Here is an 18,708-nt window from a genome sequence, read left to right as displayed (position 1 = left end):
TTGCATATCACCTGAAAGGTATCATCACTCTTCTTGTGAAAGTCTCCCAGCAAGGGCAACAGAGGGAAAGAGAGCCCTTTCTGCAAAGGTAGCTGCTTGCACGTAGCCATGTGTGGCTTAACAACTGCAACAGGTTTGGAGGTTCTCTCCCAGTCTTCTGGGCTACACTGTGGGGAGCAGGGATAGTCAATGAAGGGACAGTGATAAACAGCTGAGACCATAAATTCTTCTGATTGTGCAACTGGGTCTGGAAAAGTAGGTCTGTCTGTAATGTATCTTCAAACATCATTACAGAGGAATATCAACAATTCAGGCTTATTTTAAATATTAAGGTTAGAATCCACCTTGTCTGTATACTAACACTAGCACAAACACTTTTAAGGTCAGGCTTAAGATTACTTGAGGTGCAGGCACTCAGAGGACTAAGCACTGCCTATTTGTAAAGCTCTCTGAACAGAGAGTAAGTACCAAGAGTTACATCTGTTTGAAATAGCCAGATTTGGCTTCCTGGTTCCTGGGGTTTGCAAGAGGAAAGGAAGGACGGACAGGGCAAGCCTCAGCTGCTTTACAGTGCATCCTGAGCTCTGCCTTCCTGCTGCAGACCAGCCCAGAGGAAGGAGAGGAAACAGCACCATCAGGGATGACTGATGACAGGGGAAAGCATTTGCTGTCCTCAGTAAGAGGATCAAGTGCCAATAAGCAGACTCCAGAGGATATGAAGACAGATTTACTCCTCCCCTCTCCCACAGAGACTTCTCATGGTAGCTCGAGGCCCCTCTTTGGCTGTGCTGTGATGACAGGGCACAGCTGAGGCTCCATTAACATTATTCGTGCTTTGAAACATTGGTACCAGCACATCCCACTGACCTGAGACAGATGAGCAGCTCTGAAAGGGGTCAGGCTTGTGAGCCTCTGTGTGAGTCTGCATCCATCTCACAAATGCAGTGAGGGTCTGTGGAACTGAATGACTGGTAGTAAAATATTCCATATAGGAACAATAAGTACGTGTGATAGGCATAAAGGCACAGAAACCAGATTTCATTAAGGTAGTTTTTATATTTTGAAAAGCAATATTAAAAAACACTGGAAAATGCAAGATAAACGTAACAGTTGCTTCTACAAGTTTTAACCTTGTATTGCTTGGCCATTTTGACATATAAATTATTGCTTACTAGCTCTCATAAATACACAACACAATAATATGTACAGAGGCAAACAAGCATGAAATATGCAAAGGAAAACATTGGCAACATTGATTCTGGTAAATCAGATTATTTCATACATACCAGGTCTCATGATGGTGGATAACTACTAGCTGTAGTCCCTGAGAAGTTAGGTAAATACCTTGATTTGGGGGTTTCTATTTTATTACTTTTAATGCAAGCTGACACCATTATGGCACTCAAGAGAGAACAGGCAGGTGTTCTTACCTCAGCTCATTTACTTCACCCAGTGTTTAACAGTGTATAAGATGACAATAAATAGGCTATGCAAATAAATATTACTCTGCTAAAATGTTTAGTATTTACAACTTTCTTTGTAATTTTACAGCAGCACACATCTTATTTCTGATAACACCCTTTCTTTTGCCACTGCTATGCAAATGAAATTTATTGCTATCCAAGATGATGCTGGAATCAAAAAGCTGTGTCAGAGAAACACCTAAATTTGTTGCCACAAAATCCCACATCAAAGAGGTATAAAGTGACACAGCTCCTTCCTTTGTTCTGTCTAATTACTCCTCCTAGGTACTAAAATAAAAGAGTATGCAGAGTATTTAACCCCAGGTGTGATTGCAGTAAGTGGAATTTACAAGATTTATAGATTTTATACCATGTAACCTCACTGCACTATTGAAGGATGTAAAAAAATCACACGATATCACCAGTGCTGGACCCTGGCAGAAGGCTGTATAGTGTTGCCCTTCCCTAACACAGGGTTTACTTTTACTTCTTCTCACAACCTCCACACCTTCAAACTGCTTGCCAGTCTGCAGCAAAGCTCTGCAATACTTCACCTGTGGAATGAAGACTCTGAAGGGCCTTTTTTAAAATTAGACATATTAGCTACAGGTTTGGGCTATTTACTTTTCCTTTATAGTAACAGGTCTAAGGCCCTATTTTCAACATTAAATTGATGCAGCCATGTTGGACCCTCCCACCTGAAACTTAAATCCAAGTTATACATGTCACTATAAAAACTAGTCTGTAAATCTGTGACTAGTTGTCTAATTAGTCACAGCACAGATAACAAGGTTAATGCTTGGCTGTGTGCCTTCAGACTGATTTTATGCCAGCTTCAAGGGGTAGACAACACCTGATTTAGTGTGAAATTACAGTGGTGCAGAAAGCCAACACCTCAGCTGCCTCGAAGCCTATTAGTATTAGTTAACTCATCCCTTTACTTCATTGTCAGTTGGCAGAGTGAGGAGTATTCCACATAGTTCTATCAGGCTTTCAAATCAAAGCCTCAGCACAGAGTCATCTTTCTTCTTCTTTTTTTTTCCCTTCTTTCATTTCCTTGTCTTTTATTCTTCTCCAACAGAGCTGCTGCTTCATCCACAGTAGCTACCAAAACTATCACAGAGCCAAATGCAGTGAAATCACAAACAGCCCCACCTTCTCACCCTGAATGCCTTTGAATGTTTCCTCTCCCACAGATTTCCAGAACAACTTTGTAGACTAGAGTGTTACACCACACGAGCTGAAGCATGCAGGCTGGTCTACATACAGGCTCCTAAAAATAATGCCACAGTAAAAAAAAAAATTCACAAGAGGGAGCTCAAAACCCAGGAAACCATCCAGGTAATTCAGCTAGGGTGGGAATTCCAAATGCAGTAGCCCTAGGAAGAACTGCAAAAACACAAGCAACAAATTGTATCCATTTTTTTTTTCTTACACTGCAAAAAGGAGCCCACCACAGCTAGTAACTTCATTTGAACAGTTTTGGTCTGTTTGCACAAAAGAGTTATTTACAATATGTGCAGTCACATCTACAGAAGAACATAGGAAATTTTTACTCCATGGCCAGCAAGAGTTTATTTTTTTTTTCTTTTTACTGGGTAAAAAGAAGATTTTTTTTTCTTAAAAAAAAAAAACCAAACATATAGTATTTGATAATAACAAAGTACAAGCAAATACATTTCTGAAACATCTGTTTCCTTTACAATAGATCTATACAATATTTCACAGATGGGAAAACTGAATGCATTCTACAGATTCCCCCACAGACTACTTGTTAAAGCTGTTTTTTTTTTTTAATCCCTTTAAACCAGAGATAACAGGATGATGAAGAGCATGCTACTTCAGTATTCCCACATTTTAGTAAAAGAGCATTTTCTTGGAGGTCTTCCTCATGTGGAAAACATACAACAGAGATGGGCAAGCAATGCAATGTATCCTCCCTGCTCTGCAAAGGGACCATCACCGTGAGTCAGTGCACAAACACAGGCCAAAGAGCACTCTGCACGTTGCCTGAGGCATTCACTAGATCATTCCAGGGCAACTTCTTAGCACTGGAAACCAGGTGATGGTGGTGCTCGAGATGTAGGTCAGCTTAGACAAGACTTTAGAAATGCTGCCTCAGTACAGGTCCAGGTGCAGTACTTTTAGCTGCAGGAGAATTGTCTAGGGAAGGACTGTGAAAGGGACAAAAGCAGTAAAGGGATCCTGATGGTGAGAGCCTGGTGTGTATGCAGGTAATTACACTGGTACTCTGTAAGGTGCACCCTTCTGTTCTTTAAAAACTAGAAGCATGTGCAAGTTAGGTGAGTTTTACTTGGTGAAATGGTTATTTCCAGTGGGGGGAATTAGAAATGCAGATGGATCTAGGCATTTGCCTCTGAATAGATACCAAGGAGGCTGTAATCCAAACAGAAAACAAAACTCCTGCTATAGTAATTTATAACACATTAACTGCAGGAGCCAGTGCTAAATCTGAGATAACTGAAAAGGAAGAAAATAGCATGTTTTCAGTATACAAACAATTGTGTCCATAAATTGCAACAGAAGTGGATTGGCTCTTACAGTGTGTTTTATAAAGCATATTCTTAAAGGAGCCATAACAGAGTGAACGGTTTACTGCTGACCTCCACATCACAACACACTCGAGTTTCATCTGGTTGTTATATTCCCGTTCTAGGTTGCTCGCACATCTCAAATATGATGCTCCATTGGACTCATGGCAGCTGCACAGATTGCACATTATTTTTGGCAATAATACTTTGGCAGCCTTGAATTAGTGAGGTACATACTGTGGTGAACTGGGAATCAACCCCCTTGCGGCATGTTGCTTGCTGAAATGTTTTGTTGCTGTGACATGATGATTCCTTTCTTTCTAATACTGGCAGAATCTGCATTGAAAACTACACTGGACCAAACAATATTTTCAGAGAAACCAAGCTCCTGAGCTCAAAGGAAACTGCTCCACTCCCTCAGGTCCCAGTGACCAGCGGGAATGGCACCAAGCTTGCCCTGCAACTCTGTGAGCAGCTCCTTTGCTGGCTCTTGCCTGATTTTCCTGTGCATGTTGTGTGAGCTACTGATAAAACTCAGTAAACTGTTCTCATATAGGGAAGCAACATGCTTGGCATAAACATTCACTTAATTCAAAGTGCTGCAGTTACAAGGTTATATGAAGCTGTGTAGGCTCACACTCGCGGCTCTATCCTGTGAGAGAGCTCAAACAGAGCTTGCTGGTTGTCGATGACATGCAGGTGGTGGACGTATGGCTTCAGCTCGTGATGCTCTTTCGAAGGAACTTCATTGCCTGCAAGACAGGAGAAAGGGGATGGATCAGAAAGCTGTGCCTTGCCTGCTTCTCTGTCCTATGTCACAGAGTCTCTGCTGTGCCACCTGTCAGGTGCTAGACAGCCACAGAAAAGACAGCCAGTAATCCAAAGGACTTGCTGTTTAAGTGCAATGCATGAGGTAACAGCTAGATAGAGAAAAGGGGAGAAGAAAAAAAGAAATAGGCAATTCTGGGCAGCCAGCATGCATAAAAGGAGGGGGACATGAGGACAGCAAGAAGCTGACTCTTGGGAAGAGGAAGATTTACTTCTGCTGGCAGTACAGGCAGTCCATCCCCTGTAAGGGTGGTTCAAGGTTTCCTTTGTGCTGCTCTGGCAGCACAGTGGGACCTTAAGCAGGGGTGGGCAACCCAGCCTGCAACTTTTTAAGAATTTTAACACAAGTCCACAAGACAGCAGGCCCTGGATGATTGTCTTCAGAGCCGGTGAAAGGTGACAGCGCAGCAGATGGATACAAAAGCTCTTCAAAGCTGCTCTGACAGGCCCCTGCATTTTGATCTGTTATGCTTTTGATTTCTGATCTAGTAACAGAGACAGGAGTCATGCTGTCATTTCATGGGAGTTTACGCAGCAAGAGGAATTAGCTGTGTAACAGGCAAACTGAAGGGTGGCCTGAATAGCAGTTGTTCTCTGTTACAAGATTTATGCTCAAAATGGGCTTGTGGGAACTCGCTGCCTGTGAAACCCTCCAGCATGGCTGGTACTAGCAGAAATTGAAAAAAGAAAGCCAAGCCCAAGACCCATCAAGACAGGCAGAGAAAGCAACATTGCTGACTGATGGCAAACAAGCAAAGGTTGGAAAGCTCAATTCATGTCCATGTCCTCAAGGACTTTTTAATAATATCACCATAAATTGAAAAAGAAAACCCTTCAAAATTGCCTGAATCAATCAGCTTAACTCACACACTTTTTCCCTCTCCTTTGTTTCATTATCATCCTTTTCTCCACACTCTCCAGCTATACAAGAAAGTTTCCAGGAATCACCAATCCCACTTGTTTCTGAAGACTGCTGCATGATGCTGTGTGGGTAACATGGGATGTGAATGCAGCCAGTTCTGCATGTGGTTGCTAAGGGGCTCCTGGGCAGCTGTTTTAAAGAGCTCTTGCACAGCAGCCATCTAACTTGAGCAATGTTGGAGAGAACAGGATAATGTGATAAATTTGTGCCAGGATACAGAGCTGACCTTTTTGTTCTGAGGGAATAGGATCCCAGCAGCTGTGCTGAATGTACTGAAAAACATTTGGATTTCTCATTAACACCTCAAATGACAAAAGCTTGAATTATGTTATTTTCTCAGGCTGCTTTTCCTCGCTTTGGAAATGCTATTATTTGTTTTCAGGATTTAGGATATAAATGTTATTTCCATTAAAAAGGCATTTCAGTCTTACTTGGAAGCTAACCAGTTTCTAACCCAGAAACACTTTGGCCTGCAAGCTTAATACACATGATACAGTTCATAAACAATAATAATATTCCTTGCTTAGTTTTGTTTGAATTCCTTCCTACAGTGAGATGCCTGCTGCTCTTAGGCCAATCTGGGAATTGATGCAGTAGAAAGATTCACATTCCTGAGAGCAAAATAAGCCCACTAAAAAAGGAAACTGTCCATAAAGTCTCAATAAATATTCAGTGAATTCATTTCATGCCTAAACGAATTTTAGGAAAAAAAAGTGCCTACAGGGATGTCAGTATAAGCTGCTTTTTAAATGCCAGCTTCACAATAAATCAAGTGTATGGTAAAACAAAATAACAATTGCCTACTTCAAACTACCAGATTATACGATAAATCTCAGGTATTAACCTTGGATTTATGCTCCAAGACTTACAAAATCACTTGGAAAAATAAAAAGGCAAAAACGAGATGAAAGTTGTTCAGGGAAGATGGAAAAAACCCTCATCTCACTGAAAGGAACCAGTGCTACTTTTCCTAATGTCAAATAGGAGACATTTTAACTTACAGAGGCATGATTTAGATTAATCAGTATTTCCTTCAGTATCTGAAATTTTAAAAAGGCACATCTTGCTCCTTCCTCCCTTCTTCCTCTCTTACATACATTTACATACATTTATATATAAGTATTTGACTTAAGAACCATAATACTGAGCAGTCTTTGTTTAAGAGTAGTACTGTATGTACATGTGGTAATTCTACAGAACAAATGTTTAACAGAACTCTTAAAAGTACCTATTATTCTCCAAGGTACCTGTATTTATAATCAAATTTACTATTAATATTCTTTTTGTTGGATTCAATGCTGACAGCTGCTGAAAAATCAGTGGAAAAAAGATATTATTCAAGTCTGTTTCCCCCAAGGCTGCAGCACAGTTCTGAACTTCTCTTTGAAAAAGAGGTTTTAGTGGCCTCAATAAATGACATGTTTAGTGGGTTTGGCTTAAAAACTGACTGCTTCCTAAAGTAGTTCTTGTGTCCCCTTCCTGTATCTAACATCTCTGCAGAGAATAAGAACACTGAGGAGAAAAACAAGGTTTCTCCTCTGTAAGCAGCAGAACAAAGACAGCTGAAGTTTTCTGGCATGGTCCCTTAGGGTTGGATTCTCTGGTGGCTAATAAGGCAGAAACAACAACAACAAAAATTTTAAAAAGCAAACAAAAAGAAGTCCTCTGTGCAGCTGAGGCACTCACGATCATTGCCTTCAGCATAGGTCCTCCTGTGTCTAAAGCAGGCATGGCTATATTTGCAGCCTCCCCTAGAAGAGGAAATAACCCCCTCATTTCTTCCTACTCAACCACTTTCATGAAACCCACAGGATCTTCATACCTTCAAGACTCCTACAGTTTCGTGAAATGTCCTTAAGAACCCCAAATAAGCAAACAATTGCTCTTGGTGAAGAGCTGAGTGAAAAGCTGTGGGGATGAGTACCATCTTTCAGCTACTCGAAGCCAAGGCAGCTGTGAATTCCTTACCAAAACACTCAGACTGGCAGGAGACTGAGCTAACTCGGTTATAGCTCGGAAAGGCAGGAACAGCAGCATATACCAGAGGCCTCCATCACTGAATGCAGCTGGCACAGATCTTACATAGGGTTTTGAAGAGATGGCAATTTTTGCAGGAAAGTAATTTATTAAAATTTGGAAGCTGTTCCAAGAAACATTTTGTAAACTAAAGCTTCCTCCAACTGCAGTTTTGGCTATGTTGAACTTCCAATAATGATGCCCTCTCTTGCCCTTCGGTAAAATAATTTTTGACCACATTCTGCTGCTGTAGTAAACCTGAGCAACTGGAAAGAAAACAGGGAAAAAAACCAAAACAAAAACCCAACAAACCCTCAAGGATGTACAAAGGCAAAATAAGTCAGAAATTTTGTCTACTCACCAAATTGGTTATTTCTGCAATGTCTCAATGACCGAACAGTATCTGCAATCATGTGCTGCAAAGACAAAATGAAAAACATCAGTGCAAAGAACTGAGACAGATTCTATCATTAGAAAAGCCTGAAAAATCTCCTTGCCCTACACTGTACAGCAAAAAGCAACTGTGGTAAGGTAGAAAATGAAGACAGCAGGAGAAACTTTGCTCTTTATCTTAGTGATACCATTTGATGAAACAGGGTTAGTCTAGATGTCTTATTGATATCACACAGATTAAATGAGAACAACTCCCTAGGAACTCAATGGAAAGTGGTAATGAAAAATAACCAAACAATTGCTCATTTTGGTTCCAGTGACTTTTATTAAACTGAAAGCCTACAGCAAGGAAGTCCTGTGGCTTGGGTGAATGCTTTGGAGTTCAATCCCAGCTTTAGTGCATTACCTAAGGTATTGTGTAGTCTGCAGCCTCTCCTTCTGTCTCCACAGGTTGTATAATTGGACTGTAAGCCTCTTTGTGGCACAGCCTACACCCCTTAGCGCATACTTGTGTAATGCCTACCACACTCAGGCACCAGTATCAGCTAGGCAGTTCTCTGCAGCCTAACCAGCACAAAAAAAAGGAGCCCATAATCTAAATGGTGCAGAGCAAGCACCCTGACATCTCCACAGGTATGTACCAAGTAAAACTGTCCTGTAGGTAGGGTATTTTAACAAAAACTGGTGCTTACAGGGATACTGGATGTTCACTTATATAAAGCAGAGGAAACGAAAGGTTTAAATTAATTTTCTCATTCAGGCTCAGGTCGTCCATTTACAAAAATTGGGATTATTCACTACAAATCAGTAGAGGGAACTTATTTCACTAGATACTACCCATACAGTTCTTAAGCCACTACTCTTTCAAAATTTGACTTTTTCTGAGGCAATTCCTCCCCAAATCTAGTAAGTAACGGAAGCAAATTGCAGTTAACAGGAATGATGTGACAGCTCATGCAAACAGCTGATGATTCTTTCACATCTCCTTCAAAAATTATCAGAGGTGGAAAGGGTTAACTGTCTTGAGCAGAGTATATTTAAGACCAGGATGATGCAGAAAAGCTCATCTCTCAGCATCCTGGGAGTGGCTTACAACATTCCTCCACAGAAAAGCTTATCACAAGAGCATGTTTAATGGAAACTTCATATTTCTTTCATCAGTAAATCAAAATAATTTTTCTCATTACCTGCTGTGCTTCATTTGCCATGAAATTACACAATCTCTTTTGCTGATGTCCTTGCACTGATTATAATGAAGTTCTAATGACATGATCTAGATTTCACGATCAATAATGTGAGTACTGGCAGTACTACAACTTCCACCAGTGCTGCTACTGTGATGTTTTCCAGCCAACACCCTTTGCATTTGGATTTTAGAAGTCAGAGAGACCCAACTATCGCACAAACTAACTCTTTGCTGTCTCTCCTTTGTAGTCAGTCACTGTGAGGGTCCATCCCAAGACTGGCTTCTGGCAATGCTCTGGTAAGGGAAGAACCTCTGTGTAACATTTAAAGCAGAATCCCAAATCCTCTGGCTTTAGTATCCTATCAGGCATTTCTCTCTGGTTACGACTCTCAGGGATCCAAAAGTAATGCAGAAAGTCAGCCAATGTACCTGCAAAGCAAATGCTATCTCCTGACTGCTTAAAGAGGTGCTTGCACACTTGTTAGCGTGATGAGTAACACACACATTTCCTGTGGCTTTTCAGCCTACCAGCTACCCAGGATCATTAGCACTCTTTTTTCACTGAGGAAAGCAAAGCCTCAGGCTTGGGGTTGAACAGATATTTGGGGTTGAGAACCTACAGCTGCAGGTACACAGTCCTTACAGCTGAAGGCTCTAGGTGAGCAAGTGTTATTGAAAATGGTAATGGCCACTGACCTGTAACAGAGTTTGCTGGAGTGTGGCTAAGACCTGTCATTGCTAAGACATATCTGATGGCTGGAGAGAAAAACCTGAAGAAGCCACATTTCAATGAAGCAGCTCAGAAAATACCACGGAAATACCTTGAGATGTGACCATGTATATCTTCATTTATTCCTTCAGATTTAGTTGAAGAAGTAGGTATAGTACTAAATATTGATCTAACACTATTATAGACTAGACTTTACCCAAAATGCAGTTAAATAAACCACTGCAACTCCTTCACCTTTGCTAAAGCTAGGTAACATTCCTGAAACAAAAGATCACTTCTTTTTCTTCTCTTCGCAAATTTCCTTATTTACATTTTGAATTAACTTAGTATCCACTGCAATCATGTCATGTCAAATCAAATTCAGTCATGGTAGGATTGCTGAGGTCTAAGAATATAAAAGAAGCAGGGACTGTAGGGAGAAAGAAGATCTTTTATTAAACCAACTAATATAGCTGGAAAAGTTAATGGTTCAAACTGACAAGCCCTCCTTCAGCTGAGATGTTTAATGCAGAAATGAAATATTTCAAAATACTGATCCAGACGGAGACACAAGAAACCATCTTTGCTTTGAAATTCATGAGTGGAAATTCTACTCATTTATGACAGCAAGTAAGTTCCTTCCCCAAAGCAGTAATCTGCTATGGTAGAATAATTCTTTTCTTCTTTTTCTGCAACAGCAAATTTGCAGGTGAGGTTCAGTGGCTTGATCCAAATTGAGCAGGAGTCAATGTCAATCCTAATTTTTCTCAGCAAAGGCCAAGAAGTGCTGAGCACTTCAGTGTTCCATACAGAACACCAAGAAGGACATTGTTCTTTGGGACAAAGCCCTTATAATTAGAAAAGAAACGTGGACTGATGAATACGTGATCACATGTGATGCATCTTGTTAGCTCATGGCCATTGACTAAATCCCTTAAGGTCCAACTGAGCCAGTGTAATACCAGTGTGCAGCCTGAGTTTCCACTACACTGGTATTTAAATCTCTCCTAAGCCCCCACTTCCTAAGCTTGCACTATTGTCTGCATTCACATGTACAGGGCTGCATGAGACAGCATGTTTCTGAGAGCTGTGATCTGAATGATAATTTGGAGGAAGTGTCAATCTGAACAACCCTCACCCCACAACCATCACCTCAGCCTCTCCCCCCCTGCCATTTAAAATGCCCATTATCCATTTGAATGGAAAAGGTGAGATCCCAGCTCACTGAAGTCAATCAGCAAAGCTCCCCTGCCTCTGGAGACACAACGGAGACAGAAAGGAAAGGGATTCTTACCCAGGAAGCCCAGCATACATTAAACATATACATGATTACACAACAAACAAACAAATGAACACTGCTAAGACTGGACAAGAATTAGATCCTATATATTCACTAAATAAATATATTGGCCAGTGGGGGGATTTTAGTAACAATTATGGTACATCAAGGGCTAGTTTAATTTACATGTTAATTGGATGTACTTCCAAGGGGCAATGAAGAAGAACATGCTAATGAGTTTTATGCAAACACCTAAAGGTCAAAGAGTTAATGGACTTGGGACAAGAAAATCTTTCATTAAATGCAAATCAGTGTTCTTGTAAACTCTGCAACAATAAAAGGTACAGAAGTCAAATAGAAAACAGGAAAAAAAGGAGCTCAGGTTCAAAAGTCAGAGTCTACGTCTGCTTGCAAGTTGAAAGACAACATACATTATGATAAAATGTGAAAATAAGTTCAACATCTGGTTCATTAATAACTCCATGGTGGTGTGTTCATTCCCAAACAAGTGTAAACACATGGAGAAAATACTTGGGCACAATTCACCAACCACAGCCATCTGGACTAACAATCCCATGGCACACCTGGAGCAATTGCAAAGAACATTTTGGTTTCTTGGTCAAATACTACAGGCCAACAAAAAAAAAATCCAGGTTTCTCTACTCCACCACTGTTCAGATATATAGACTTCACCTTTCAGTGCCATTGAATCACAGAATAAGCCAAGCTGGAAGGCACCCACAAGGATCATCGAGTCCAGTTCCTGGTCCTGCACAGCACCATCCCCAAGAGTCACACCATGTGCCTGAGAGCATTGTCCAAACACTTCTTGAACTCTGTCAGGCTGGTGCTGTGAACACTTCCCTGGGGAGCCTGTTCCAGTGCCCAACCACCCTCTGGTGAAGAACCTTTTCCTGATACCTAAACCTAAACCTCCCCTGACACAACGTCAGGCCATTCCCTCAGGTCCTATCATTGATCACCACACAGAAGAGATCAGTGCCTGCCCTTCCTCTTCACCTCAAGAGCAAGTTGTAACTGCAATGAGGTCTCCTCCAGGTTGAACACACAAAGTGACCTCATGAAAATGTTATCAAAAATAAACCCAAAATCAAACCAACCAACCAACAAACAACAATAAAAACCAAACCACCAAAAGCCAATGCAAATTAGGCAACTCAAACTTCTCTCAGTAATATCATGCCAGAGTAGATGTCATATGACATCTACAGTGAATGTGGCTGAAAATACATCATCAAGTGTCCTTATGCATAAAAGCTACAATAGTGATATGTACAGTCAATTTAATTCATATTTTAGGCATTATTTTCTTTCTCATTTAACCTAGATCAAAAAGTTTCACTTTCATTTAAGATCCCCAAAATTACAATACCACCGGCAGCTGATAAACTAGAGGAATCTTTCCTTAAGTGATAAAGAAGAGAAGCCTTGAGGAAAAAAAAAAAAGGGGAACATAATTCAGAGAAAGCTGAAGCAGGAGAACTTAAGTCATAAAAAACAGCCCACAAGGTGGTACAAAGGAATTGGTCTCACTGGACATAAATGAAGAGTGGACTGTGTGGCAGTGATGATGGCCATTACTGGTTTAGCCATTTTACACAGAAGTAGAGGAGGAAGGAATGAGAAGAGAGAGGAGCAGAGGAAAAGGGCAGGGGAGAGTGACTTGGCTGTTTTATCCTGCTTGCTCTTTTTTACCCCCAATTATTTCTTCCTGGTTCAGCCAGAAGAAAGTTTTAGTCTTACAAGTTAAGGAAGGCAAAGGGAAGAAGAGAACATGAATGTTTTGAAAAACAGGAAGGACAAAATTAGCTTACCAGCTTTTCAAAATTAACAAGGTTATCCAGAAATGTTTTATTTCCTTCATGGATGAATGTTACATCTGGAAAGAAAAAAAAAAGAAAAACAATTACTATTCACAACTTTGTGTTTTAATGCAAATAAATAAAATTGCTAAACAGCAACCAAAAAAAAAAAAAAAAAAAAAAAAAGGAAAAAGGAAAGCATTTCATTAAGGATTGACACAATACCTTGTAACAATGAAACAAAAGCCTGGCCTAATGATGACATGCAGAGATTATTAGATAACAACAATATTTACAGATGGTTAAGGAGAGTGTTTTCAAATGGGAGCAAGGATTTCTTATTAAACCTGGTCTGTGCTACTTCTGGGATGCATAATATACAGAGGATGGCTGGGAGTAGGGCAGGGAATCCAGAGGGATGGCCCTGCATGTCATACCTGCTCTCCCTGCAGCACCAATCCAGACATTCTGCCCATGGCTGTGCCCAGGCTGGGACACGTCTGTCCCTGAGCCCAGAGCTCCACAGGGGCAGAGCTACCAGATGCTGGAGCTGGCTCTGGCACCCCTTCATCTCCCTCTGTAGGACACAATGGCTCTGAAGTCCTCCCAAAGACATGGGCTACAGCAGTGGATAGCCAGAGAGGTTAAACGCGAGACTGACCAAAGTCAGTTTGAAAGCTTTGAAATAAGCATCATGGCTAGGGAAAAACACTTTTATGCAGTGTTGTCGGAGGGAGTTTCCAAAGGCAACAAAAAAGTCAGAGGAAAAGGGAAAGGTCTATATTTGGCTCCAGGAAGAGAACTGAACACAGTGTAATGAACTGGAGGGAGGGAATATCAGGCAAAATAAATGTTGCCAAGTTAAGATTACAATTAAAACAGTAGCTCAAAGCCATTTGCTCTAGGGTTTTTTTTGCGTATTGATAAAATTGATCAATAGTTAACTCATGTAAGCACAGTTAACTATTGGGAGACAGCAAATGTTGATCACAAAACCTAAGAAGCAGGATTCACCTTAATCTTGCCAAGATAAGAGGAACAAGGATTTACTTGAAACCAACAGAAACTGCTGGGTCACCCCACAAAGGACTGCGCGTGCTCCGGAAAGAAAGGTGAAAAGTGCATTGTGATGAAGACTGCTAGCCTTCATCAGAAAGACCCCGAGGAAGAAGAGGAGCCTTCCTCAGTTCGACCACCAGGACACACCATGCATGTGTGACACATACGCTAATGATACTAATGACTTCCAAGAACTAATTTATATAACCACTCCTATCCCAAGGAATGTGATGAATATTCATAAATTTTACACATAATACTGGACTGTATGGAGTGCTCTGTGCGTGTGTGTTAGGAGGAGAGATCCCCCACACCTGACGCTGAATAAAGCAAATACCTACTTCTCTGACTCTGTCTCTGAAGTGTCTCCTGCCCCAGTTTAGGGTGATTCAGTATTAGGTCAGAAGTGAGACCTAAGTGGACATGAAGTACGAAGAATATGAATAGATTCCCTGTGGGAGTGGAAGCTCTGACTTCAATAGTGCACCCTCCAGGTTACTGAAAATACTGGGAGGAGCACCATGACCATGCCCCCATCAGCTCCCTCCTGGATATGAGGGTACCCAGGAGATCCATGAGGAGAAAACGTTAACAGAATGAGATGGCACTCCAACACCTTTACTCCTTAAAGGTCACAGCTGTGTATGCCAGCAGGAGAATGGCACACAGTAAACAGGACAAGTCTCCCTCTCAGCAGAGGTGCCAGCCTCCAGCCCACCAGTCCAACTGTGCACCTCAGCATTTCTCCTGTGCTCACCTCTAGGACTCCCTCTGATACTCACATGGACCCCATGGTTTAGGGGGATTTTAGGACTGGAAACCTGCAGAGATGCTTTGTCCCACACACCCCCACCCCCATCCGCCTCCACCTTCACGCTCCCTCAAAACAGCCAACCTGATTTATTTCCTTGGGTTTCAAAGGCTCGCTCTGTGCCTGAGGGGCATTTTGTAATTGCTTGGAATTGAAATGCTAAACGGCTTCAAATGCCAGGAGGAAACCCGGGGCTGGGACTCTTATGGGGGGGTGATGGAGAGCTGCTGTGCCCCTAGGATGGCTGGGCTGCGGCAGGCAGGATGCCAGCCTGGACACGCAGAAAGCACAGCATATGCTGCTGATACCTCCAGCACCTCTCCTAACCCTGGGATGCATCCTAAAAACCAGAGGGAAAGGAGGGAGCAGGACCCTTTACACCTCCTCTGCTGGGCTGCTTTGGGGCACCCAGGGAAAGGGACATAGAAAGGACACGACTTCAGGACACAGGCAGTACTTGTGTCTGTATCAATGCAGTTAAAAACTGTCCATCACTTCTAATGAAAAACCTATACTGGATGCAGAAATTTCCACACAGCTTTTTAAGTCATTGACAGCAATGTGTATATCTCTGAGGGCAGAAGGAACAGAAATTTGCTTTGCAGCCAACAACTAAGAGTCTAGATAAATTCAGTGGAGCAGAAAATTGCATCTGAACTAGGTTATAAGGGTATATCACAGTATTTTATTACACATTTGAAAAATCTGCCTGATTTTCAAAAGCTGTGCCTGTGTGCTGAGAGCTCTGCATTTAAATTTAATTAACTTTTAAAAGGACACTCTGAAGTTATTTTTCATAATTTAAGAATTTTCATTTTTTTAATTGAAACCACTTTTGTTCCTATTGTGATGAAATACAGCAATTTGCTGAGTTATTAATGATTTCTATGCTACCCATGCCTATTTTACTGGTCTTGGAAATGACTTTAATACAAATATGCCTGTTATGGAATAAATTCCTTCGCACCATGAAATACTTTTGGAATTATCAACCTTGGCAACATCTCTTTATGGACCACAGTACTGAAGGACATTACTGCATTAATTTCAAAGTCTTCTTGCTATCTCCAGTACAAGTTAAAGACACAAATGCTGTCTAGGTGCATGTTCTTATACACCACATTGTAGTGCTGTGCAAACATCATTGCTACAAGTGACTTATGTTTGCTGCCTGTGTTTGCAGGCACGACATGCTCCAGAACACTTTAAAAATATTGATTTTGAAGCCTTGATAATTGTATCCATCTGAATTAATGCAAACTCCTTTGATGTATGCAAAGAGGGGAAGTGTCTGGTGGCTCCCAAACTGTCACCAACTGATCTGGAGAACTGCCTTCAAACATTTCACAGCAGCAGCAGCAGGTTGGAATAAACAGCCTAAAGAGAACACTTTCAGAATACAGGAATAAACAAACGAATTTGCCATGTTCAAAGACTAGGCAATTAATAATTAATGACTTCAAGACAATGCAATATTTGAAATACTTGCCACTTAATTAGCTGCCCAGCTCACTGCATTAGCAAGTAGTTGTACTTTAAGAGATTTTTTAAAAATTATTTTAGATAGTAAGATTTTATCTCTTTCAGACTTACAAGAGACCTGGCAATCCCCTCCTCTCAGGACAGAGAGACAGGGCAGGTTCTGCTTTCAGGGTGGCACCAGGGAGGTTCATCCCAGCAAAGCAGGGAGGCATCTCCCAACAGGCATCTCAGAGCAGCAGTATGGCCATGGCCACTGGTTCAGGGGCTTGCAGGGTCACACTTCTGTACTGAAGAGGATGTGGTCAAAGCAAAAGCTCTATCACAGCTCTATCCATACCTGACAGGACAGTATGAAGTTTTAAAACCTGTGTGAAAATTGGCATCTTCCCCCTGTCTTAAAAGGAAGTTGTTTATTATCCAGACCAAGTGCTGTCTTGTAGATACCATTGTATCTGTCACATACTCATTTTAAGAGCACCTGAAGGAAAAATCACCTTACACTTATTTTAATTAACAACAGTGAAGAGCAGCCAAGCTTTAACGTTACCTTTCAGAAGTAAGGGCATGAAGGGGATTTTCGGAGATTTCATTTTCTTGAATGCATCTCTGTAAGCTTTGTGATTCAGAGAAGGATCCTACAAAACAATTTGAGTAATAGACAGAAAAATCAATAGGCTATAAAAAGAGCAATTCTAAATCCATTACAGACTTATGATCTGAACATGATTTATATATAAAAGGTTTCTTTGGGATACAATGTAGCTAAAGGTTTTCTAAGCTAGCTGACATGCCAAACTGAACAGGAAAAATAAGCAGTGAAAGGAACAAAAGCAATTATGTTCCTCTAGATGAAGCAGTGCTAAATTGAGAGGAAGCTGCAGAATAGATTCACTTGGACTGCTCTGTAATTTCCCCACAAATTTCTATTAGCAAAATCTCTTACTATATAGAGCAAAAATATGTCTCAGAATATATTGCTAATTAATTTCTTTTTAAAAAAACCAAAACCAACATCACCAAACAGCAACAAAAAAATCCCAACAAAAACTGCTTTAAGATCCATGGAGCACACTGGAGACTTTCAAAGAAAATAAAGCAGTAGGTTTCAGTGGCATTGTGCAGGCAATTCAGAAAGTCATCTCAATTTCCAATGTAAACAAACATTTTTGTACCCCAGCTCAGACAGAATCACTAAAACACATTCATTTATTAATAACTCCAAGTACAGAAGCGTGACAGCCAGTAAAGGCTGGATCTCCTGCTCCCCATGCCAGGCAGTGATCTTACCATGCACCCACTTCCATGACAGCCAGAGGAAACATTTGTTTATTCTGCTTTGATAATGCTGACAAAGACCCTCAAGCCTCAGATTCTGACATTTGTTTTTTAAAACCTGAGCTGGTCTCTTTTCCCCCTGATCTGCAGCACATTGTTTCAGATAAAGGCTGATTAACTACCAGAGCAAAAGAACAGCTCCCAAATTGATGCTGGTGAACCGATAGTACATTTGGCTCTCTCTGCCCTTCCTCCCTCTGTCAGGAACACAGCCTCTTTCCTTCTCATGTTTGCAGACCATCTTGGAGCTCTGGAGAGCCACATGGCCTGCAGCAAATCATGGATCTGACATGACAAGTTCAGCTCCAGACAATAACAGGCAGACTCCAAATAAATTAGGAAGAAGGAAGGCAGGTAAAGCAAGCAATGTTCTTCTGCTGTCAACACCATACTTACCGTCAAACTTTCAAGTTCAGTGAAAAGTTTCTTGAACTTCCCAGGAATTTTCTGAAGCGTGGAAAATGGAGAGGGAAAGAAAAAAAAAGAGAGAGAATTTGATTTAGGCAGAAAAATGCTGAGGCATTTCTTTCCACAAGACTGCTCTGGGTGAAGTGCCTGGTGAAAGCACCAACATGCAGTTAACCTCTGCTCCTCAGCTCCCAGAGCCCTAATTACAGACCATGTTCAGTGCAATGCCAGCAAGGCACTGAGTCCCGCAGCCTCATCTTGGGGACCTGCATCCTTCTTTTATGGAAACTGCTGGTGAGCAGCTGGTTTTATTTTCTTCCTCAGCTTCCATGACTGTGCATTTACCTAAATATCCATATCAAGCTAGAAGCAATAACACAGGCTGAGAATTCAGAAACTAATCACATCCAGGTTAAATAATTTGTTGTAATCAATCTTCCCT

General features: G+C 41.2%; 1 protein-coding gene across 2 annotated transcripts in view; it reads right to left on the bottom strand.

The window, feature by feature from the left end:
• Window positions 1–1,036: 1,036 nt before the first annotated feature.
• The window catches only part of RAPGEF5 (Rap guanine nucleotide exchange factor 5), a 162,258-nt gene continuing 144,586 nt past the window's right edge, over window positions 1,037–18,708 (bottom strand). For both annotated transcript variants that reach the window (XM_042044310.1, XM_042044311.1), the window contains 5 exons: window positions 18,255–18,305; window positions 17,071–17,158; window positions 13,184–13,248; window positions 8,143–8,197; window positions 1,037–4,767 (listed from right to left, as the gene is read on the bottom strand). In XM_042044310.1, the coding sequence (XP_041900244.1) occupies window positions 4,649–4,767; window positions 8,143–8,197; window positions 13,184–13,248; window positions 17,071–17,158; window positions 18,255–18,305 (378 nt within the window). In that variant the 3' untranslated portion in view covers window positions 1,037–4,648. The remainder of the gene's footprint in view (window positions 4,768–8,142; window positions 8,198–13,183; window positions 13,249–17,070; window positions 17,159–18,254; window positions 18,306–18,708) is intronic.

Source organism: Corvus kubaryi, unplaced genomic scaffold (assembly GCF_017639235.1).
Source record: "Corvus kubaryi isolate FWS band 111438036 unplaced genomic scaffold, C.kubaryi_AGA036_p1.0 37398, whole genome shotgun sequence".
NCBI lineage: Eukaryota > Metazoa > Chordata > Aves > Passeriformes > Corvidae > Corvus > Corvus kubaryi.
This window is presented reverse-complemented; position numbering and strand designations above follow the sequence as displayed.